Raw genomic sequence first — 23869 nt, 5'->3', positions numbered from 1 at the left:
CCGTATAAAAATTCCTCAGAGAGCTCAAGGTACTTCAGTCCTGGTAACTAGATACTGTTTTGTTATTCATATAAATGTCTCTTAAAGTCTGTGTTTACTATGAAGGGGGAAAGAAAATTGCAGGATTATTTGCTTTACTAAAAATGCAGAACTATGCATGTTCAAAAGTAGTCTTACGCTCTTCTGCACTTTTTTGTCATTACATTGCTTTTTCATAGTATTCAAAGTGTTTTTAGTTGCATTAAGTTGTCTCTTTTCTTCCCCATGTTCCCCCAGCTTTTTTCTTGCTGTTTCAGAATGTGTGGTTTTAAATACATTACACTACTGTATGCCTGCTCAGTAGATTGTTTTCAGGATGTTCCAATAGATCAGAATGTCATACTCATTAGGCCATATGTGCTCTGCTGGCCGCATAAGTCTTTCAGGGAGGTCAAGCTTTTCTTCTAAAAGTATTCATGTTACGGAACAAGATTAAGATTCCCTCTGGCAGGGAAGAGGCCACAAGCAGATTACTGCATAGGACATATTATGTGGCTACCTACCTACCTCTGAATAGGTTTACCTCTGCTGTAGTCAGCTTATCTCCTGAAGTGGATAGATTTTTTTTATCTCTCTTTATGTAAGGAGACTGTTATGTTAATTAATAAAACTGGATTAGGGGCCTGCTGACTTCTACTTCACTTAACCAAAGGGGGGCTTAATTATGTGTTGACCATTTGAGATGCGGTTCCAAATCTACGTGGTTTGTGTGCAGTTCTTGCCATTGATACTTTCCAACAAATTTTGAAGTGACAGATGTGCATCTCGAAGTGATACTTTATCACAGTTGAGCAGTGCTCAACAATTACTGTAGTCTGTAATACAAGATGGGGAATTGTAGTTAGAGGGGGAAATTTCTTCATCAACAGTACTCAATCTTACGTATCGATGAAAAATTCTCAGAGCTAGATAAAAGGTTCTTTAATATCAAGTAAATACTAGTCAAGAATTTTGATGTACCTTGTTGCTTTTTGTATATTTTTATTTAAATTAGTAAATATTGAAGAGTAGAGCACCCTCCATCTCAAAGAAAGAAATGGCTAAAATTAGTCTCTCTAATCTTGCTGGTCAACAGCCATTCTCCTAACACTGTTGTTTTGATCTGTTGATGGACAGAGGAGGATGTTTAAATGAAGGTGAGAGAGACATGTTAAGAAGTTGCTGAAACTTCTATTTTTTTAATGTAATATTTTAATGTTATCTTGGGGTTACTTCTGTGCCCACAAAAGTCTTCAAGATCACCGCTGTGTTGGGAGCAAGAATATAATTATTATCACTGGTCAAGAGGGGAGAAGAGATCAATTCTTGTCTCACTGAACAGTGCAAGCAAAGCCTAAGAGTCAGAATTTGTCACCAGGTTTTCATCTGCTAAGTACCTGCAGAAGACTTGACAAAAGGTTACTTTTTGTATGACCAGTTTATCAGGTTCTGAAGACCCCACCTTAAATGTATGCAGTGCATTTCAGGATTCTAAGGGATAATGTATGTAGCTGAATGGACTCTATTATGAACTTGTTTCCAGTTGACCTAGTGATAGCAGAGATAGCAAAAAGTCTAGAAATTGGGAGCTCCACAGTTCTGTAATGTACAGCTGGTTTTGGTGATTGTCAGCATTTTGGCTATTGTCATCTTCCTTAGGCTGATATCACTGTTGTTTTGTAGTGTAGTTGCATGAAATCAGTAGAGAAGGACATTGAACTTCCATACAACATTAAATTGCAACTTTTTTCTATAAATATCCATTTATATTTCTCCATGGTAAGCAGAGCTTCCACTTGAATATCATAGGAGTTCTGATTGTGTAATTAAATTCTTTAAAAACTGTAAATGTTAGAAGAGTAGTTTTTGAATTCTAGTGTGTTGAATTTAATTTTGTGCCCAATCCATGAGTTGTCGGCTTGACTACTGATGATACTCAAGATTCCTTTTAAGATATGCAAGTGTGAAGTAGCTATGGTGAGAGAGCAGCTTATGTATTTGGTCAATCTGTGAAATGCTTTACTGGATCTGCAGTGTTACTTGGGCAAAGGTTTGTCCTAGGGGTTGACTACAGGAATATATACCATTCTTTCTGACATGTAAATTATTAATATCCTGAGTTAAAAAGAAATGTTTTCTTTCCTCACTTCTTATCTGGTGACAGTATTTGATGATGGTGATGAGAAGACTCTGAGACGCTCTTCCTTGTGTTTAAAAGGAGAAAGACATTTTGCTGAAAGTGAGGTAATTGAAGAGTTTTTATATTACAACTTTTTATTTAGAAAAATTTAAAAGTGATACTTTTATTACCTCCGTTTTTAGTACATTATGTGTATCCATGCTACTAAAAATTTGGGTTATGCGAAGTATAGTTCACAGGGTCTGCTTATTCTTTTTTAAAATCAAGAAATACAATTAGATTTCACCAAACTGTAAGTTAAGAAACAAAATCAGGATTTAATCTTTTTCATTTTTATATTATTGATGATTCATAGATTGTAGGTCACACATAAAACCTATGATCACACAACTACTTCACATTGTATAAAAATTATTTGTAAGTATTAGTCAGGAAAAAAACCCACAATATAACTATAACATAAAAAACTAATGTACATGTTTCCACATAATTAAGTTCTGCTGCATTTTTGATGGTCAAATCTGATTTGTAATGGTTGATGAAAGAGAAATGCTTTTCTTTTAAAAGACCAGTAGTAAGTTGCTGTTACTTGTTTGACAACAGCTACCAGTATTTTGAAGCTGGCTCATGTCTTAAAGGTGACTTGCACATTAAAGTACACAAACATTTGTAGCACATTTCAAATAATTGGAATTTCAGAATGAGGGTTATTCCTTCATACTATGTAAGACAATCTGGACAGACAGGCAGATTTATGTAAACATGTTTGTTGTTTGGACAGCTACTGAGGATGGGTTTTTTTTGCTCTACGTAAGTATGCTGTTACTGTTGTAGTCAGCGGAGTCTGTTGTTTGCGTTCTGCATTCTTGTGAAGATTTGGATATCTTCTAGAATCCTAAATCAGGGTTAAACACATGTAAAGGTGGGAGCCTAATTAGATGCCTAAATCTAGATTCAGGTAGAAATTATATTATTTTAAAGATTGTGGTATTCCTTCAGTTAGTTCTTTGTTACTAATGGTCAGCACATGTGAAGATTATATTTCTTTTGTTCCATAAATACTATTTTAATATGGTTTCAGCAGTATTACCTTAGACTACATGGGTTGAAAATTTTGGTCTACATATATTGCTTTGTGACCTGTTTGGCTGAATGGGAGTAATTTGGATTATTTTGTCAGATTCAAGGAAACCGTACATTCAGATGACTGCTACTTCTTATTTTATCATCTTTTTTGTCATCTAAGCTTTTGATGTTTTTCCAGAAGTCACTGATTTGCAATTCACTGTCACCAGCTCTGAATGAAACATGTTGTACATTTCTAATAATTACCTTGTGATTGCACACCTACTCAGCAGGGAAAATTGAGTCTCAAATTTCATTTGTAATTAGGCCAGTGCCCCACAGTTGTCTTGTTCTGATACTGCTTCCCAAGTGCGTGATGTAGAATCTTTTAGGATGTCCACCACACTTGGAAGTAGTCGTACATTTATTTTTAGATTCTAAAAAACCAGTTTTATTGTCCTTAAGTCAATTCTCTCTGAGACAGAATACTTTTGAGATTCTTGTCAGTGTTACACATTGAAAAATTCACACATGGCAAAGAAGTTCAAATCAAAGGACTATATTTAATTTGGAAGGCTTTCTGCCTTCTTTCAAAGAAAAATAATAAGTGGCTGTACAAAAAATTATTGTGTACCAGGAGCCATTGAATCTGGAATGGTTATCATTTAAACAGTTAACAGCAGGCTTAAGGAAAGAAGATTCTTCATGTCCATGAATTCCTTCTGTTGAAGCATTCTCCCTGAAGAGGGAAAGTTCTTTCTCTCCCTCTCTCTGTTTTGATGCTGATAAAGCATCAGTTAGCACCCTCCCAATTATCAGTATAGCAGCCTCTTTAAAATTGTTTTAGAATCTCTCTCACATACCAAAGTATGAATTACTAACAAAAAATACAATTAAGTTGTCATGTTTGCTGCTATTGAGTGATCTTGCAGTTTCATTTCAAAGGGCACTTTGTTCATTTTTAAGTAGATGGTTCAGTATTTAGTCTAATGATAGGATAGGCAGAAAATTAATCTGGTAGAGATGGAAGATCCCAGGTGAACAGAATAGCTGATACTTATTTCTCTGTGTTTTAATGGTACAAAGGCAGGACTTCTGGGAAGAGTTGTCTGTGTATGTTGGACAAAAGCTAATTATTCAGAAGTGCAGAGAAAGTGTTGAAAAAAACTGCAAAACGAAACATATTTATTTTTTTGAATCTAAGCATGACATGTATGATGTACTTCTGTATTTCTTTTATAATGAGAAAGTCTCTATTGACAAAAATTACTTCAATGAAGCAGGTGATTTGGAGTAACTTATGCCAGGTTTTTCTTATATATATGTGTATGTATTTTTTCATTCAACAGACATTAGATCAGCTTCCACTCACCAATCCTGAACACTTTGGGACTCCTGTTATTGGAAAGAAAACAAACAGGGGGAGGAGATCCAATCATATGTAAGCTAAATATTTTGATATCTGTGCTGTGTGTATGCAATTCTGAAGCTTTCAGTGTGTGTCAAGTTTTATTATTTGTATGTTCGGCTTCTCTTATTAAAAGAAATGGAGGCTGGATGGAAAGTATTGTTTAGCACTCAGTTTGAAAGTCAGGTTCATGGGTATTGTTGTGTGCAAGCATTTCAAGTTTTCATGTAATCAATATTTAAAATAGTACCAGGTATAGGCAAGAGCGTTTTCTTGGTTTCATTAAGTAAAAAAAAAAAAAAAGGTGTCATCCCAAATGGAAATGTGATGTTAAATTATATTGAGAAACATCTCTGTAGTGTTGCAAATGTGTTGGACTTGAGCTAAAATCATTGCAATGCAGTTGCTTTGTCCAGCTGTTACGAAGTCTTTGTGGAAAGTCCCAGAATCTTCCTACAGACCTTTGGTTTCTCAGTACAGGGTCTCTGAAGGGCTTTTAGAAATAGGTGTACAGTATAAGAGAATTACAGAATGCATCAGGTTGGGAAGGACCATGGGGGACATCTGGTCCAAGCTCCCTGCTCGAGCAGGGTCATCCCAGAGCACATGGCACAGGATTGTATCCAGGTGGTTCTTGAATATCTCCAGTGAGGGAGACTCCACAACCTCTTTGGATAATCTGTTCCAGTGCTCGGTCACCTGCACAGTGAAGAAGTTCTTCCTCATATCCAGGTGGAACTTCCTGTGCAACAGTTTCTTCCCACTGCTTCCAGTATAGTTTGCAATAAACTTACTGATACAAAAACAAAGTTCAGGATTTCCTAGGTGCCAAAATTCTTGGTAGCTGTGGCCTTGATAAACCAGTGTTAAGTTATCCAGTGCCTATTCTTCGTTGTTTGTGGGTGGGTTGTGAGGTTTTTGTGTGTTTGTGGGGGGGGGTTATGGGCATTTTTTTGCTTGTTTGCTTAAAATTTTTAGGTGTAGTGGTTTTCATGCTTGGGTTATCTTTTTGTGCTTTTTGGTAGCTTGAAATAAATGTTGCCCTGTATATGTAGAGGTGCTATAAATTTACTCAGAAAATTGTTGAGTTACTGATTTGTGAGGAAGTGAAAGAAAAAGCTGAAAAAAGCTGTCATTACCACAAAGAATGTGATTGTAGCATATTTGGTGTCTCTGACTGGGTTGTACAGGACATTATTATGTCAGAAGCAACACACTTAAATTTATCTTATGATTAATACTGAGTTAACTGAGTTAAAAGGTAGTTATGGCAGTATCTGTGCAATTTGAATTAGGAAGTAGTCTCTCCAAAATAATTTTGGCTTTCTCTTTAGTCTTTGACTTTTTTCTTTTCCTACAAGAGATTCTTGAGCCCCAGAAAGCAGTCTGAAAGACTTTCATACATTTTAAAAGAACCATTACTTTAAAAAAAAAAGAATATTGAAGGAAAAAAAAAGAAACCAAAACAATGCTAATCCAAAACAATTATCATCACTGGAAATAACATAAAATTAAGGTGGGGAGAAGAAAATTCTCCTTAGACTGTACATCAGTTGCCTTCTGTTACACAAATGGTAACTGTGAGATTTTTGTTAATACTGAATTTTGTACTCAAAAGCAGTTATGTGACAAATGGAAGATAGCTTTTAAAATAATGGTGGTTGTGCTCATTAAAGGTGCTGTGTATTTTCTGAGAATTAACCTTTGAAGTGAATATTAAAAAAAGATATATAGAGAGCATTGGAAGTTTTTTGTTTGTTTGTTTGTTAATCAGTTGCAAGTAATTGTAATTGGAGTAGTGTTGTACATTTGGACTCCTCAAATGGTTAAAACCAGGTGCAACTTTGTATTTGAACAGTAAAGACAATGGACAGAAACTTTTTAAATGAAAATGTATTTACACCTTGGCCCCATCTGCTTACATTCCAACACTTCATTCAATGTGAAATTGAAACAGCCATAGAAATGCTTCACTGCACATCTTTAAAGAGCTGTTTAAGGATAAATAGACTTACTCTTTGCTATTCATCTTTGTATCTGATGTTTCTTCTTCAAAGGTTTGTCCTTTCTCAAAAAGGCTTTTCATTCTGTGTGGTTGTTAAAGTAAAAGCACAGAGAGATTAAGAGGAAAAACCAAAACGGTTTAGCTTAACATTGGTCCAAAACTACAGCTGCAACAGTATTTTTGGACAGTGTTTCTGTAGGGCAGAATGGTTTCACTTTGAATGCACCCTGACAGTACATTTCTCTTCTTCCATATGGATGCATGGTAGTGTTTTGTCTGGGTTTTGCATGTACTACTAGTAAATGTGCATTTCTGTGTTTGTAATGTTTGAATTGTTACTATAATATAATTATAAGTACTTTATTCATTTTCATGCCAAAACACCCAACAGACAATTCAAGTCACTGTTATTTTATGCCTCTTTGACAATTTTAGCTTTGGATCTCCTGTAATTATAATAAGCAAGTTTTGAATAGTTGAGTTTTAAGTCTCTTTCTGTTGTTTAGTCCTGAAGAAGAATCTTCATCCTCTTCCAGCGATGAAGATGAAGATGATAGGAAACAAAGTGATGAGTTATTAGGAAAAGTTGTGTGTGTGGACTGTTTCAGTGTGGATAAGAAGAAAGCTCTGTGGTTTCCAGCCTTGGTAAGAGTTTCATCTTTATTATAATTTAGCACAGTTTCATCTTTATTATAATTTTGTCATTTTCCAGGCACCAAAGAAGGGTGTGGGTTTCATTTTGTCATTTTTTATTAGAACTTAGTATGTTTTTTCGAATTGGACTTCACCATAATAGTCAAAGGAATATCTAGATGTGTTTGTTTAAAAAAAGGAATTGCTAACATGGCCTTAGTTTTTCCAAACAGCCAGAGCTTGTTGACCTAATTCTAGCTCAGCAGTGTGTTCAGTACTACTGGACTAAAATTCCAGGGCTTTTTTTTTCTAGGCTATTGCATGTCAATTTTCCAAAGTACTGAGTTTTATCAAGGAAGGAAATATAAAGTACAAAGAGAGGGAAAGTTTAGTGATTACATAGACATGATTTTTCAACATTCAATATAAACACATTTGATAATGAAATCAAATGTTTTTTTCTTGATCGCTATGGTACGTAGTGGAAAATGGGCAATAAATTTACTTTAAAATTACATTGTAGCCTTTCAGTACCAGTATTTTTTTCTCTTCCTTTATTCTGGCTTAAAGACACTTTTTAAGAAATAAACTTCTAAAAAAAAATCACAGCTAGTCAGTCTAGTGATTGCATGTAGACTCACTGATTGTGTTTTTGGAAATTAATATACCAGTACTGTGCTTTCTAATTTTTATTTTAGTTTTAATTGTAAATATTTGATTGATTCCTCCCTGACAATGAAAGCTTAACATGTTTATCCAATTTCAGGGAGACTTGTGCTCCGCTTTCGAAAAGATACCATACAGTAACATTTAACTCTTCTTAGTGTGTGCAGTAGCTCTCAATTGCAGCTTTCTGCTTGTAACCTGCTGTGTCTTGTAATGTAGCCTAGCAGCTTTCCAGCAGGAATTCTTTTGGAGAAGTTGGTGGAAGAGAAGAAGTCGCTGAAATCTTTTTTACAAGGGAGAGGGCAGAATGTACAGCAAGGAGATACCATGTTTACAGCAGATAGCTTTAAGTGAAGTTTTCAATTATAAACCAGAAAAATGGAGATGTTCCTTTGCTGAAAGCTGTCATCAAGATGATGCAATATCACCTGCCTCACTGTTCACTCAGAGAAGTGGTCAGTGAAACTGGCTTCAGAGGTTTTGTGTCACACTGTTGGGTTTGCCTTTCTGGTCGTGCCCATGACAGGTACCAGTTTCCATGGCATACTCTCTGAGAATTGTTGCTTCTGCTCCAAAGATGTACTGAAGATACACAATTATTTCTCTGGCTTTCTTTGGAAGACTGGAAGCTTGTTCTTCATGGAAAGCTTCCTGCAACAAATGAAAAGCAAGGGGATAAAGTTTGAGGGTGAAGCTTAACTCTGAAGTAGCTTATCCTAGCTTAACTCTTACTTTAGTAATCAGGTTTATAGCTCTGCAAATAAACATCATATTGCATTTAACCAGAAAAGCTGTGCCAAAGAATGAATGTATGCCCCAAATAGCTGCCTTGTTTGGTTTGGTTTTCTTTGTTATAATTCCCTCCCCAGTAACCATGCCTCTTGGCTTTTTTACCTTGTAAGCAGGTTACCCCTACTGTATCAACGAAGTAATCTTATCTTATTACTGATAAATTTTGCATAAACTTTGTATTATGGTAATTGTAATTACATGAATAATGAAATGCAAATTCGGGTTTAATGTGCTGAAGAATGTGTATCTCATCATTATTTCTTATTAATGATACTTGTACAGATACTTTGTGTATAAGCACAGAGGACATTGCACAAGTTTATTACGTGAAAACAAGTTCAGGGATTAGTCTAAACCTTTACAGCAAGTAACAATTAAGATTAGTAGTGGAAACTGAGTACTTTAGATATCAGGCCTCTAACCAGATAGATTATCACTTACAAATTTGAAACTGTAGAGGTCTAAATTTGGTAAAAATTATTCTGAGGACTGTGATTGACTACATTGTTTTAATCTGGCCTACCTGTTTGGGTTGGTGGGGTTTTGTTTGTTTGTTCACTTGTTTTTATTAGTTCTGTGGAGAGGGGGTGAGTGCAGTGACTAATTGGAATTGTAAAAGGACCTGACAGTTGCTGCTTATGTCAAAGAGTGTGATTTAGTAAGCCTTATAGCATTGCTTAGTTTTAATGTGTAGTTAAAGGCTTTTGAGAGGTGCAGTGAGGAAATCTGCCTGCAGCATTTTCAGAAAATTGAGTTTACGCAGGATCATCTCTTTCATCCTTCTATGACTCCAATGAAGTTTGTTTTGCAAGGAAATTGAGAAAACTTGATTCAGGCAAAATTGAGGTGATGTTACTTGATGTAAAGGCACTAGATGAGGTTGTGATAAGATGTTTTCCAAGCTCTGAATGGATTTTTGACTGCTGAGATCTTGATGCTTCTAGAAAACCAGCAGCTAAAGCCTGTAGGGCCTTTCTCCATCTTTAAAGAGCTAGGAGTTTGCACTTGTCAGTTTAAAATAGAGGATGATAATCATTGTCTTTTGCCTTGACATTGCAAAATATATCTCAAGTTGAATTTCAGTTTAAAAGTTGTAGTTTTCTGAAGTAATTTCATTGTAGACTGTAGAATGCACTGCATTTCGAACTTGGTCTGTTAAATTTTGTTTCTCTTGAGTAACACATTTAGCCTGTGCTTTGTGATACGTAACTCTATTTCCAAATCTCTAGGAGCTTTTGACTTTAGCTCCTAAAATGCTGCATGACTGGTGACCTGTGCAAGGAGGAAAAAACCCAACTTTTGCCACACAGTATGTTTGTATTTGGTGGAAAATTAGGACTTAAGGCAACAGTTGGTATGAGAGAGAAGAGGTATTTACCTGTGCTAACTTACAGCTACAGTCATCTGCTGCTCTTTGAGGTTTTATAGCAGCTGGAACTTTCCTAACTTTCAGGGAACTATACGCATTATGAGACAAGAGATGAGTGATAGGGGTTCCTTTTCCGTTTTATATCTCTGCCAATTATATATATAAAAATAAAATTTAAAAAATAAAATTCTTGAAGCTTTTTGATTTGTGACTTGTATACTGGTTTAACAAAACTTAAATAGCTTTTAAAATTGCAACAAATAATTCTTATGTTGTCTCAGGGCTAGACTTGATTAGTCTATTTCTTGACTATCATAACACTTGTACTTGAGGTGCTCTTCTCTCCAAGGGAGATTACTTGTAAGTCTTCCTTTATAAAATTTCATAAATCCTGTTAGCTTTTGGTTTTGACACTGTGTGTGATTACATCCTTGCCATTTCCAGAAGTTTTGAGAAGTAGTCTCTAACTCAGGTGGCAGCACTTGCTGGAATTTCTGTCCTTTTGGGATGAGGAGTGGAATAAGCTCTAGAGGCATGACGGATACTTATTTTTTGTCAGAATGCTTTTCTTATGTTTCTGGCAGCAGCCGTCAGTTTCCCTCTAGGAGTGAGTATGATCTCATGCATTAAGTAATTTCAGGAGGTCATCATTCCTGTGTTTTAAGGGATCTCACTTGCTCTCATCTCAGTGTTGCCAACGAGAAATGAGCACAAAAGCTTTTGGAGAGGCACTGGTATTTACTATTACTCTCTTGTTTTAGCTTTTTCTCTCTAAACTTTGCAATTGTAATATCTTTGCAGGTGGTTTGTCCAGATTGTAGTGATGATATTGCGGTGAAAAAAGACAATATTCTTGTTCGCTCATTCAAGGATGGCAAATTGTGAGTAGGAATGTAGAAGTTGATAATTGAACGAAATTTATGAAAGTGAAAGGTAGTATGAGATGTGTTGGGTAAAGTATTAATAACATCAGTAAGTTCCTGCCAAGATTTTTCTAATGTTTAAAAAACTGTTAACAGCCTCATTGTGATGAAATTAGTCTTGAACTTTGTCATTATTAATAATGGCATGCATAAATCTCTGTCTTGGTTTTAATTTCACTGTTAAAATTGTGGCAAACACAGCAGTGTTATGTGACTTCAAGAATGGCCAGAAGCTCTTTCCTGCTGTGGCTGGAATAGAGCACTACTTTTCAGGGATGTGGCTGTAAGCTTATCCGGCTTCAGAAGGGTCGGTGGGGATGTGTGCAAGCCTGCACATACACCACATGCACACAGAGAAATCCTCTTTCTCGTTTGAAGGTAGTGAGGCATATGTTTATCTCAGTCTAGACTGCAACTGCATCTTATTGTGCTCCTTGCAAAGAGCTGTAATGCTACTCAAAGTAGGAAAAGGCATAGAGAAACAGAGAAAACCAGACTGTCTGGTATTTGCAACAAAACTTTGTGTTCTTAAACTCACAACAATAGAGTTCTTTTCCTAGGTTTTAGTTTCTATTTTAAAAGTTGCAGATATTGTGCTTGGTTCAGTTTAACAGAATGTTTTGCAGAAAGGATATGGGAGTATTTAACAGTTTTGTTGTGGTTTAATTACTCACTAAGTCTAGGCTATTGCTTTACTATTTGATAGTCTTTCAGGCATCAGTGCACATCACTGAAGGAACACACATAAGATGTGTGTGCACAAGCACATACCCACCCCCCAACCCTCCAGAGCTGCAGTTCAAATTTGCTTCCTTGATTATAGGCACAGTAGAAATCAGAAAGTGCTTTGTTCTTTCAATTTGGAAGTCTTTAATTTCATATTGACAGTAATTTACACTAATACTCATTTATGTTTTAAGTGAGGTAGGGTTCTAAAGTAATGTTAAATTAATGTGAGGGCTTAAAGTATTACATATATGGGAGATTCCAGAAACTACCTGCTTGTGGAAGTAGCATGCTGTCTTTAGTATGCAGTGAATGCATATAGTCTAACCAATGTAATGTAAAAATTTTGTTTTTAATCCATTGACTAATACTGTGCCAGACTTAACACTATAGAATTGTCAAGATACATTTCATATGCTTCTTATGTGTGCTAGTAAGTGTGTTATAATCTTAGTGGTAGCTTTGTATTGTACTGTTAGTTTACCTTTAATATATTTTAATTTTTTTTTAACACTTTCTAAATTATTTAGTGTTTCTGTGCCACGAAAAGATGTCCGGGAAATCAGTGAAACTTCACCAAAGCCTGACGCTTTGTTAAAACAAGGTAAAAATAACTTCCTGTGAGAAATGCTTGTATGTATTTGCTTAGTTACATGAATTGGACTAAATCTGTGGCAGATTGATTCATGTCTTAAAGATGCTAAAACATAAGATCTTTTCTTACAGAATTATAAATTGAAGGAGAGCGCTTAAGAAAAGTTAGAGGAACATTTTTTTAAACAAATAAAACCTAACTAAATGAAACCCCCTGAAACAACACCCCACCTGCTCTGCACTGACTTTAAGAGTAGACATGTCAAACAAAGGATGCACACATTGGTTCTGTACATTATTTTAATATTTTTCCTTTTGCTTTAGACCTTTAAAGGATTATTCTCACAATAGCGCCCTAGTAGTTGTAAGCAAGTTGCCTTTATGAACTTTGAAAATCTGAAATTGTGGGTGCATTTGAAAGTTTAAGCTTGTGTGATGAAACTCTTAGAACTAGCTTGTGATTGTTTCTTCCCCCTTGCTCTCCCTTTTTGATATATGTAAACTGCAGTGTAAACCTGTTGGATAGGGGTTTTCTCAATTAAATTTTGATATATGCCCTATGCACAAGATCCTTGTTTGTGTTTGTAGACACTAACATGGTAAAAATACTAGTAATAGCTCTGAGTGGCTTGCTGTGCAGAGAACACCAGGCCAGTTTCAGTGGATAAGACAAATAAGGATGGACAGCATGGAGTGGTTGTTGAGGTTCTTTGAATTTGGGGTGGAATTGTTAATTAGCAGTCTTTCCTTCTTCTCTTCCCCATCACCCCGATTACTGTTTTATTAATTGAAATATCTGTGCAAACTGATACTTCCTGCAGTGCTAACAAAGGCTGGTTCTTTTACAGCTTTTGACCAAGCACTTGAATTCCGTAAAAACAGAACTGTTCCTAGTAACTGGAAAACAGAATTGAAAGAAGACAGCTCCAGCAGTGAAGCTGAAGAAGAGGAAGAGGATGAAAAAGAAAAGGAGGATAACAGCAGTGAGGAAGAGGCAAGTGAAGTTAGTAAAGTGCATAGATACACAGCTGATAAAAATTAGGAGGGCCGTGTATATTTAAGTAGGCCTTTTTAACATTAGGGAACATTTAACATGTTAACATAGGCAACATAGGCAACTGTTAACATAGGCATTATTGAGTAACTCCTCTTTTCCTGGTCTGCTGAAGAATTGCTTCACCACAAGCTGTCTCTCTAGCTACCCTGCTGTAAAGAAGCAAAAGAACTTTCAATCAAGGCATTAGTCCATGGACTCCACTTCCACTTTTCTTCTCTTTTTTGTTCTGCAAATATGGAGTCCCCGCCTCATGCTTGGTTTTCTAATTATCCATTCTTTCCTCCCAGCCTCCTGTCTAGAAAAAAAATGAAGACGAGAAAAGAAGACAATTATTGGAAAGATTTCATTTCACAGCTGGCTAAGAGGCTGAAAGAGAGGCTTTTGAATCTTTCACTTCTCTGTACCTTCCTGTGGTACTCTAAATCTGTATCTGCCCATAATCACTTTTTCTCTCACCAGAGTTTGAGAGCTGTTCTCTTAATTTGTTAAGCAAGTGCCAGTAATGCAGCAGACTTTAATTTCCTATTAGTTAGGGGTATTTTAAAGAAGAAACTGAACTGATTTGGGTCTTCAATGGTTGTTAGGGTCCTTCTCTCAATACATCCTCCCTGGATACTGTGCCTCTGGCATACCAGAAGATAGTGTTTGATCTTTCAGTTATTCATTTCTTTAAAATGTGTTGGGAGACTGTAAAAGTGTGAAGTTATGACTTTGCCACCTCTCCATGGTCATCATTTCTTTCTGCCTCCTCTTTAAGCTCTCAGAAGATTATCCAGCTCTGATCAAAAGTTTGCAAGGGGCTGTGCTCTGCTTAGTATTTTGAGAAGCAAGGAATAGTTCCTTGGGCTCAATACAATTTCTGAACTTTCACAGCAGGTTCACGTCCAGCTATGAACGTGATGCACGTAGATAGGCTTTTATCTATGCAGAATGACACATAGTGCTTGTATAGTGATCATTCCTGCACTACTTTTAGGTGAAATATACAGAGCCTTCAGCTGCAGCATTTGTAAACATTTGGCCTTGTACCTTTTGGACACCTTCTCTTGAGCTCCTCTTAGTTGCATGTGATTGTTTGAGTTAGTCTTTCCATGTGCTAGACATAAAGATTTCATCTCAGACAAATATTGTGGAATTTACTGTATCATCTCTTACGATAATATCTTTTCCAGTAAACAGTGATTTCCGTCACTTGTTGAACTAGGAAGTTTCTGAAACAGAGGAAAAATATTTTTTCTTTTTTTTTTCCCCAACCTTTTCCTTTCTCTTCTTCTCTGCCCTTGGTGGTCAGTGGCATCTGTGTCTTCTCTCTACCCATATTTGAGCAGTTTCTGCAGCTTCTTCTCTTTGTTTTTTGTTATTTTGTGCCTATAACCTCCTGGTTATCAAGCAGCATCTCTTCTCAAACAGGACCTGTGGGTCTCCTCTTGGGGCTTTGTCATCCACCTGCAGGTTGTTCTACTGCTTCCCAGGACATGGAAGGTTCTCGCTGGTGGCACTCAGGCCATCCATGTGGTCCTACTACCCATAAACCAGAATGAAAACCAGAAAAGCCAAGCTCTTACAAATGTCACCACGGGTTTCAAAAATAGATATGTTTATCCTATATATGTGTTCACAGCCAATTTCCCGATTTTGTAGATACATAGATGCTCTTCTGTATCTCATATCTATATACATGCTTCCATCCTATATGGATAGATGACATACAAATCCTCTGTACTTACCTTCTAAGAAGAGTAGTTGCCTTTTTTTTTTTCCTAATGGAAGAGACTGAAAAAAGAGACTGGCCTTCCTTTACTTTACGAAATGTGACAGTAGGTAAAAGAGTTGTCAAAGACCCTCTCTTCCAGTGCTGTGCTATAATACTGTGTGAATTTTGTGTTGCAAAAAGCATGTTGTTGTTTTCCTGGATGTCATTATCCTATGTAGAAGCCACTTTATTTTACCTTGTAGCATAGATAGATACATTAGAGACACCAGAATGACCAGCTAGCACTCTGGCTGTCTAACTTGAAAGTAAGAAAATATGACAGTGTGACATGCCTGCTTCATACCATCATCTAGGAAACCTTGTTGTCTAACTTGATTAAGATCGATTCTGTATGTGTTTGAAGATTATTATTATTATTATTATTAGTATAGTATAATATATTTGGACTCTGTAGAGATTCTGAGAGTGTAAATGCTTTTCAGAGGCATGCAAGGTCTTAAGCTTTTCCTGTTAGCACACTTTCTTAGAAAGTTCCTTTGTTCTGTATTGGAAAAATTAATAAGGAGTATTCATTCACTTGCCGTTCTGTCACCTCTGTGAATTATCACATTAGAGACAAAGGAGTACTCTTCAGGCATTGGACTGTATAGTGGGAAAGGAGTGTTTTATTCAGCCTCTTCATCACCTTTGCCTTGTTTCCCCCAGTATTTAAAAGGAATACATTCCTTCTTCAAAACTTTATTGAGTTTCCTGAAGGTTTTGTTCAGTGGCACCCCTCACCCCTCCCCTAAATGCCCTGTGGAACTAATGTCTTATGGCAAGTTTTTTCTTGTTGGTGAGGAACATGAGAAACCCAAGTAGATGCTCATGATCTCTTTTCCAAGATCCAGCAGATGCTTGTAAAAGTCCTTTCCAAGTACCTGCTATGGGAGATTAAAATGTTGAAAAAAATTACACAGTTTTGAAGTTTTATTCCACTCAAGTAATTTGTTCTCCATGGCTCATGAAATATGAATGTTCTTAACTAGGCTTTTATCTGTACTACATGCAGGGCTGCAGCATCAGTTTGTACCTGTCAGTGAAGAACTGAGCTAGATGTGCCTGATTTCTGATGCCCCTGCCCTGTAAGAAGGATCTCTAGTATATTGGTTGCAGTTCTCTACCCAGCCCATCAAAGCAGCCTGCTCTGAGCTCTGCTGGTACACTGGGTGTCAAATGCCCATTATGTAATGCCCCTCACAGAGACTTTCCTCTTGCATTGGCTTTGCAAGACTGGAATATTTTCATTGCATTTCTGTTGATAATTAAACGTGAAGGACAACTGTTTCAGCATATTGTGAATACTCGTTCTTAATTTTTTTGCCTGTTTGATCTAATGTCATCCAAGTGCATTTAATGGGTAAGAGGAAGTATAGAACAACAAAAAACCCTACTCCCTGATAGTAGTTACAGCCTTTCCTGACCTTATTTTCAGCTGTCCATCTCTCTATTAAATAGATTCAGTAGATGTTGGAGGGTTTGGGGTTTGGTTTTGTTTGTGTGTGTTTGTTTTTCCCAGTTCTGTTTAGTAATGATATTCTGTTTCTCTTGTTTTTTCAACTGTCTTGGTACAACTTTAAAGACAGTATGTTTTGTCCCCTTTCTTCAGGGTAGGTGAAGCTTTAATATTTAGTACAAAGAGACTGTTGAAGAATGGAAATGATAAATGTGGAATGAAAATACACTAAAGAAAAATGGTTTAGATTACTGAATAACTAGCTATTTTTGGAAACTTTACAAATAGTATTAAAAATTAATCAACTCATATTTGGCATGTTGTTTTGCAGTAGCTCAGCCATCAGAATTTCTTCAGAATTTGATATATTAATATCATATTTCTACTAGTTGTGGCAAGCCCCATTTCCAAAAGAAATTATGAGGTGTTATAAAGTAAGCCATAGTGCTTTGTTATGAAACTCCACTGTTTATTAGTCTAAGTCAATCTAATACAAAGGTTTATTAGTGCAATGAACTGAACTTCCGAAATATCCGTTGTTATTTCAGTTCTGGGATTGATCCTGCTCAGCACGCGTTCAGCGGGTACCCCATGGCAGTTCGCATGCAGTGCCATTGGCTGCGGTTTGCCAGTGCAGTGGATTAGAACTCCTAAGAAAGTGCAAGCACCATTTTCTCTTTGACTTCATCTCTGAAAGTGACGTAGTCTATCCAAGAACCAAGGAGTCACTTAACTGCAGTAGAAATAGAGCTGAGATTTCTGATATAATCTCTTGATCATTAATAGTGCTGTCTCCCAGACTTTATGCATAAATGGATGAAATTGAGAACACATCTTGATTTATGGTATCACTTACGATACTTCAGTGATCAATCAAAAATCCAGTTTCAATGTATGTTTACAGTCAATGTTTTATACATTTTGAAACACTGTAGTTTATAAAACTTGGTTTCATGTGGCATAGCACTGAGAGCATGTATCTCTCAGTATAGTATCCTGTTGCTGACTACAGTAAAACAAACTTAAAACATTTAAACGTAAATTATCACTGCCTTATGTTTCTCAGTGAAGGACTGTAACTCAAAATGGTGACAATTTTCTTGCATGCATTGCTTTAAACAGGAGGAAATAGAGCCATTTCCTGAAGAACGAGAGAACTTTCTTCAGCAATTGTACAAGTTCATGGAAGACAGAGGTGGGCATTTTAATTAGCAATACTTTGAAAAATTGAGTCTGTAAACTAGTAGTGGTTTGCAGTACTGTTTTGGAAACGGGGAAACTGTACTCATCCCTTCTGACTTCCCTGCTATTTAGAAGATGAGTCTGTCACTTGACTCATCTAAAATGCAGTCCCATATTTCTGCTTTCAGAAGTAAATGGATAGATCTAAATATATATGCTATTATGTTTTGCGCATATCGTACTATATTTTCTATTGTGTACTTATGTATAATCAAACACTTAATGTTCTCAATCATATTAATTTATATTCTCAGTTTAATAACTTTAAAATACCAACACACACACTTTTTAGGTCATGGAAAAATAAATTTACTTTGTTCTAATTTTCTTGTGTGAATCCCAATTGCTGACGTGAATGAATATTATCCATAGATTGAGATGTTTTTAAAAGCCAGTACCATTCATTATGTTAAATCTTTACCAGGTTTTTATACACTGCCAGAAAAGGGCAGTGTCTGTAGAGGCAGGAGTGAGGGTATTTGTATTTAAGTTACTCTTATAACTAGTTAAATTAGTATCTTTATTAATGCCATATGAAATGAGTTAAACTGTTTACAAGAGATGACAGTGTGATAGCTGCTGCGAGTACAGTCGCATAGGAAGTTTCGGCTCTTGAAGCAGTGTGGGATTGCTCCTGGTGAGGGTTGGGTTGGTTTTTTTATTGCAGTGAAAGGACTATTGTATTTTTAGATCTAATTGTTTCAGTGGGTGAAATAAAATTATGTATAATATAGTTAGCAAGAAAATTTGCATCATTTCTGCATGTTCAGAAATATATGGAAGAATGTATATATATGCATTAAGTAACACAATCCATTTTCCCTTTAGTTCAGTAAGTAATGCTCTTGAGTTTTAGTTTCATGAAAAAAAAGTACCAGGTGCAGGAGGTGAGGTTTACAATACTGTATTTAAGAATAGTGCATATGGTGTGAATTTCATGTTATTCTGAAAAAAATACTTCAAAACACCCTAACAACTATCTTTGTTACCCAGGGACTCCTATTAACAAACGACCTGTATTAGGATATAGAAATTTGAATCTCTTCAAATTATTCAGACTTGTACACAAGCTTGGAGGATTTGATAACGTGAGTATTAGTATGATGAGTACTCCAGAACCGTAAAACCTGAGGATACTGCTTGTTATTGGGAAATAATTTATTGCTCTGTGAAGTAGTGATAAAGAACACAGGACCTTTAGATGTATAAAAGTTTTCTACTATGGCTGCATAAGACGCCTTGTAGCTCTAAAAGCCATGCTTTAACATGAACCAGAAACTAGTTAGGTGCTACATCTACTCAGCATTTTTAATTACTGCTGCATAAAATCAGCCAGAATCTCTGTTTTTGTAATATTTCAAGAAACGTTTGTCTGATAAAGTTGTTAGCTCCAAGTGAAACAAGTCACTGCTCAGTAAAATCTCAAAGACAAGCAATTTTGTTTAAGGTCTGATGTGAGACCCTTAATTTTTATTTATTCTGGGTGGTACAAAGAAGAATTTGGTGACTGGGATTAGTGACACTGATCTTGGGAGGAGTAATTGAAATATACAGCATGCATGGTCAAGCATATTCTGTTTGTGCTTTGAACTACTTCCCATGAATGTAGCCTGTCAGCTGAGGAGGTATGTTTGTGCAGTGACACCTTTCTGATATGCAAGACAGGATGTGGTACTTGGGTATTGCAGTATATCTGCTTTACCTTCACAGATGGTTAGAAATGAGCACATCACGGAATTTTGTCACCAAAGGGCATGTTAAGGGTCTAATAAATCACTGGTAGGCACTATGTCTGGTGCAGTACTACCAGGGCTGGGTATTGTTAATGCTTTGAATTATTTTTTTATTTCCAATTTAATTAAAATTCTAGCTCTGATAGTTAAGAATTACTTAAAATATAAAATAAAAATGATGTACTGATTTTTCTGATAGTTGTATTTTCTTTCCTCTCTTTTATTGCAACCTGGAGAGGAAAGCCTGCTGGGGCTTGTTGCATTGCAGAAATGCTAAATTGCTTAAAGTAATTACATTGGACTACAGTTTGCATTACAGTGAAATACTGTGTGTGTGATAAATAGTAATTTTATAGATCAGAGGAGATGACTTATATTTATTTTCTGAAGCTGTAAAGTTTGTCAATGAGTTAATTCAAAAACAATGACTTCATTGTCTTTAACAGATTGAAAGTGGAGCGGTGTGGAAGCAAGTTTATCAAGATCTTGGAATCCCTGTATTAAATTCAGCTGCAGGATATAATGTTAAATGTGCATACAGAAAGTAAGTAATAAAGCTATGAAGTTTGTGCTAAAACTACAATGAACTGAAGTGATGCGGTTCTAGGGGTAATACACATAAAATCCATAACTCTTTGGTTATAATACAGTTTTTTAGGCTTTAAACCTACTGTCTATGTCTAGCTTCTCTGGGTAGTATTTTCCTTCTTGAGTCAAACTTGCTTATCACAAACAATTTTTTTTTTTAGGTATCTCTATGGTTTTGAAGAGTATTGTACATCAGCTAACATTGAATTTCAAATGGCATTGCCAGAGAAAGTGACAAACAAGCCTTGTAAAGACTGTGAAAAAGAAAAAGAATTGAAGATGCGTGAAGAACCAGAGCAGGATGCAAAAGAGATAAAAGTGGACAAGGATGAGCGCAAGCAGGAGGAAGTAGCAGTAGTACAACAAGAAGAAAAAAAGTTAGCTGAGAATGATAATGAAAGTAAAGAAAATGATAAGCCCTCTGCTCTGGTAATATATTTTAAAGTTTGTCTTGTATCTTGCTTACAAAGTCAGTTGGTGTGTTAATAACCATGAATTAATATAAAGATTGAAATCTCTATGATAGATCTAAAATAAGACAAAAACTCACTGTAAACCTAATTCAGAACAAGACATTTGAGCTATATTTACCTTAGGTGCCTGTTTTAGGGGGTCGTGATGTCAAAATGTCTGACTTGTTAGAAAGCAGCTTCAACATTCCACTTGTTTGGGGACCTCCTGGGTGAAATGGAGACTAATTAGTGTCCAGCTTTATCCTTATCTGGGTAGTGCATGCTCACAGCTAACTGTACTGCTGATATTTTCATTATGCATTTAGTTATGCATGTAAGCCCTCATAAATACTGCTGTTACTTCTGTGTTCCAGTGAAACCAGTGAAGCTCTACAAAGACCTGAGCCATATGATGTACACATGGTCTAATGTAGTTTAGTGGTCCAGAGAGACAAATGTTTGTAGCTTTTCAAAATCCAATGTTGATTCAGTGGCTTTAGCAAAGGAAGTTCAGGGCAATAAACTGATGTGCTGCACTGTACAGGCCTCGCATTTTGCTGTGGAAGCAGTCTGGCTCCTCAAGTCAGTGTGCAACACAACTGTAAATGCTTCTGCATATAAGTGGCAGCCAGCCCTGGTCTGTCTGCTGGTATTCTCGGGGAGGAATGCCAGATGGGCCAGTACTGGTATTTCTGCATCCCAGTGAAAATGTGCTTTGTGAAAGGTTCACCTTGGGGATTACTTTGCAGTCCAGGTCTAAGAGCTGCATGCCTATTTCATTGTGATAAAACATGCTAGGATGGCTGCAGCTTTAAACTCTGTTAGGTTTAGCCTAAGATTTTCAAAAGGAAAAACAGCAGAGGTGCTGTAGTTTTAGGACAAGCCCCACACTGTAGCATTGTTTTGCTCTTACAACTTCAGTGTGTTTTGTCTGCCTTTTCTTAAATCCTTTGTTTTCACCTTGTGAGTTAACTAAAGGTTTTGTTATCCTAGGGAAACAAAAAAAACCTGCCAGATTCTGTGTTTACTCAGCCTGATCAAGGAAAGGACTTAAATGTAATCAAAACTGAGGATGAAACCAAACTGGAAGATAAAGAGGAGGAGAGGATTAAAGAAATGGAAAATCCTACAGTAAATGCAGATGCTGAAGAAAAAGAAAAATCAGGGTAAGTTATGCTGTTTCTAATCAGATCTAAGACATATGATATGTGTTTTTTAAATTTTACTCTTGTAATTTGAACGTCAAATCAGACATGCTGTTGTTAACTAGACTCGTATCTTCCAGAGACCGATGTGATTATAACTGTCTTGGTTAGATCATTGAAGTTCATCGATCTATTACTAAAAGAAAAGGCAGCTTAAGTTTTACAGGTTCCAGGCCTAAATATAAGCTGAGTGAGAACAGAATATACAAAGTATAGGTGACTGTTTGATTTAGTACAAAAATATTGCAGTCATTGCCAGCAGTATTTTTGTACTTGATTTTGGTACAAGTATATGGCAAACTTGTGGTTTCCAGCTTTTGCTTTTGGACAGTGGTGTGTAATGTGGGAAAAGATGGAAGCACTTTGCGCTGCAAGGTTAACAGCCTTGCCATTGAATAGGCCTGGTACTGGCAGGAGTCTCTTGTGCAGACCTTCAGACAGGTGTTTTGAAAGTAGGAGATTGAAGTAATAGGGATGCTCGGGGCTGTCTAATCGATGAACATGTGGGAATCATTTGGTTTACAGAATGGGCAGGTTTTCCTGTTTAAGTGCAGAAAAATCTCACAAGTGTTTTTCAGCAGCCACACAAAAAATATACAACCAGAATATAGTCCTCTTTAATCCCCAGTGTGTTAACAATTTGTATTCTTACAATTAAAACCGTCATACAGTATGATTTCAAGTGTTAAGAACACAAAAATTGCCCTCAGAGGTCAGATAGAAGATCTCTTTTAATACAGTATTTGTCTTCAATAAAACCAGTAGCAGATGCTTAATGGAGAAGCTGTTACAAGAGGAAAAGCAGATGACAGACACCTCCTTAGACTTTCACAGCAATCTGTATATCAGGGATGTGTTGGGTTCTGCAGGGGTTTTTTGTAGTTAATACCATCTGTTGCCTGACCAGTAATTCCCTTGTTCATTGCGGCAATTTTTTTGTTTAGTAGATCAGCTGTCTTGATCTTCTATCTAAATATCATTAGCTCTTAATGCTTTTTCTGGCCCATTAAAAGGTGTGGCCAGAATGTCACAGTTCAGCATATTGGTTTCTGATTCATTGGTAGTAGTATTTTTTTTTTAATTTTATTAAGGATTTTGATATTTTTAGCGGATTCTGGAATGATCCTTCTGTAAAGTGTTTTTGTCCTCTGGAATATTTTCAAGGAGATTTCGTTGGCAATTTCTGTAACTCAGAAATGCAGAATACAGAAAAATCAAATTTACCTAGACTCAGTTAAAGAGCCTTTTCTCTATGGATGTGATTTCATTTGTATCCTATGTAAACTTTTATGTTTTAAAAGTCTAATTGCTTGACTTTTTTACATTTGCTATTTTTAAGGTGAACTAGGTGAGTTGTACTGTAACAGGTTTGCAAGATTTTCGGAATTATTAATGACTGATTTTACAATGCTGCTTTCAAAATATAGAACTAAATAGATGGAAAACTTTGCAATGCTTAGAAAATAGCAGTTTTTAAAGTTCCCTAAATTGTGTATTTGCATGTTTGTGATGTTACTTTATATTTATTTATATACCTGAAAAGTATGGTGGCTTAATGCTTACCACGCTGCTGTAGTAAGTGGTACATGAAAAGTTAGAAGCTGCGTTTGCTTTTCAGTAATCCTTTATTCTTTTACATTTGGGTGTTTTTAATCCTGATTCATGTCAATTTGCGTTATTTATGACATCAGGAAATGTTATGAGTGTTCCTAGTTTTTTATTTATGAAAGCAACAAAAATGTATAGAAAATACTTATTTCCTTTTAAGTTTTTCCAATTCACCTGATAGTAATTGGCTGAATTCTTTTCCTTCTGCTCCTCCTTACTCATCTCAGTGGGAAACTCTTCTAAGTAGTATTTTGCTATATGACTCATGGAAGATTGTAATGAATTGCTTAGAATAGGAAGCATAACTCTAAAAAGAGGTGTAGGTGGTGATGTGGTCATTGCTGGGAGGTATGCTATGTTTCAAGGAATAATTTAAGTTACAAAAATGGAATACATAGCAGTTAAGTGTAAGTATTCATAAGCAATGTTACTGTAG

General features: G+C 36.1%; 1 protein-coding gene across 5 annotated transcripts in view; it reads left to right on the top strand.

The window, feature by feature from the left end:
* Nucleotides 1–23869, top strand: part of ARID4B (AT-rich interaction domain 4B) — an 89253-nt gene that overhangs the window by 37838 nt on the left and 27546 nt on the right. For 4 of the 5 annotated variants that reach the window (XM_069010297.1, XM_069010298.1, XM_069010296.1 and 1 more), the window contains exons 6-16: nt 2183–2262; nt 4573–4664; nt 7143–7281; nt 10898–10977; nt 12276–12349; nt 13188–13333; nt 17728–17800; nt 18841–18935; nt 20027–20124; nt 20330–20597; nt 21614–21786. In XM_069010297.1, the coding sequence (XP_068866398.1) occupies nt 2183–2262; nt 4573–4664; nt 7143–7281; nt 10898–10977; nt 12276–12349; nt 13188–13333; nt 17728–17800; nt 18841–18935; nt 20027–20124; nt 20330–20597; nt 21614–21786 (1318 nt within the window). The remainder of the gene's footprint in view (nt 1–2182; nt 2263–4572; nt 4665–7142; nt 7282–10897; nt 10978–12275; nt 12350–13187; nt 13334–17727; nt 17801–18840; nt 18936–20026; nt 20125–20329; nt 20598–21613; nt 21787–23869) is intronic. The other variant, XM_069010295.1, reaches the window with a different exon arrangement.

Source organism: Aphelocoma coerulescens, chromosome 3 (assembly GCF_041296385.1).
Source record: "Aphelocoma coerulescens isolate FSJ_1873_10779 chromosome 3, UR_Acoe_1.0, whole genome shotgun sequence".
Taxonomy (NCBI): Eukaryota; Metazoa; Chordata; class Aves; order Passeriformes; family Corvidae; genus Aphelocoma; species Aphelocoma coerulescens.
Note: the sequence above shows the minus strand (reverse complement) of the source record. Positions and strands in the feature narration are given on the sequence as shown.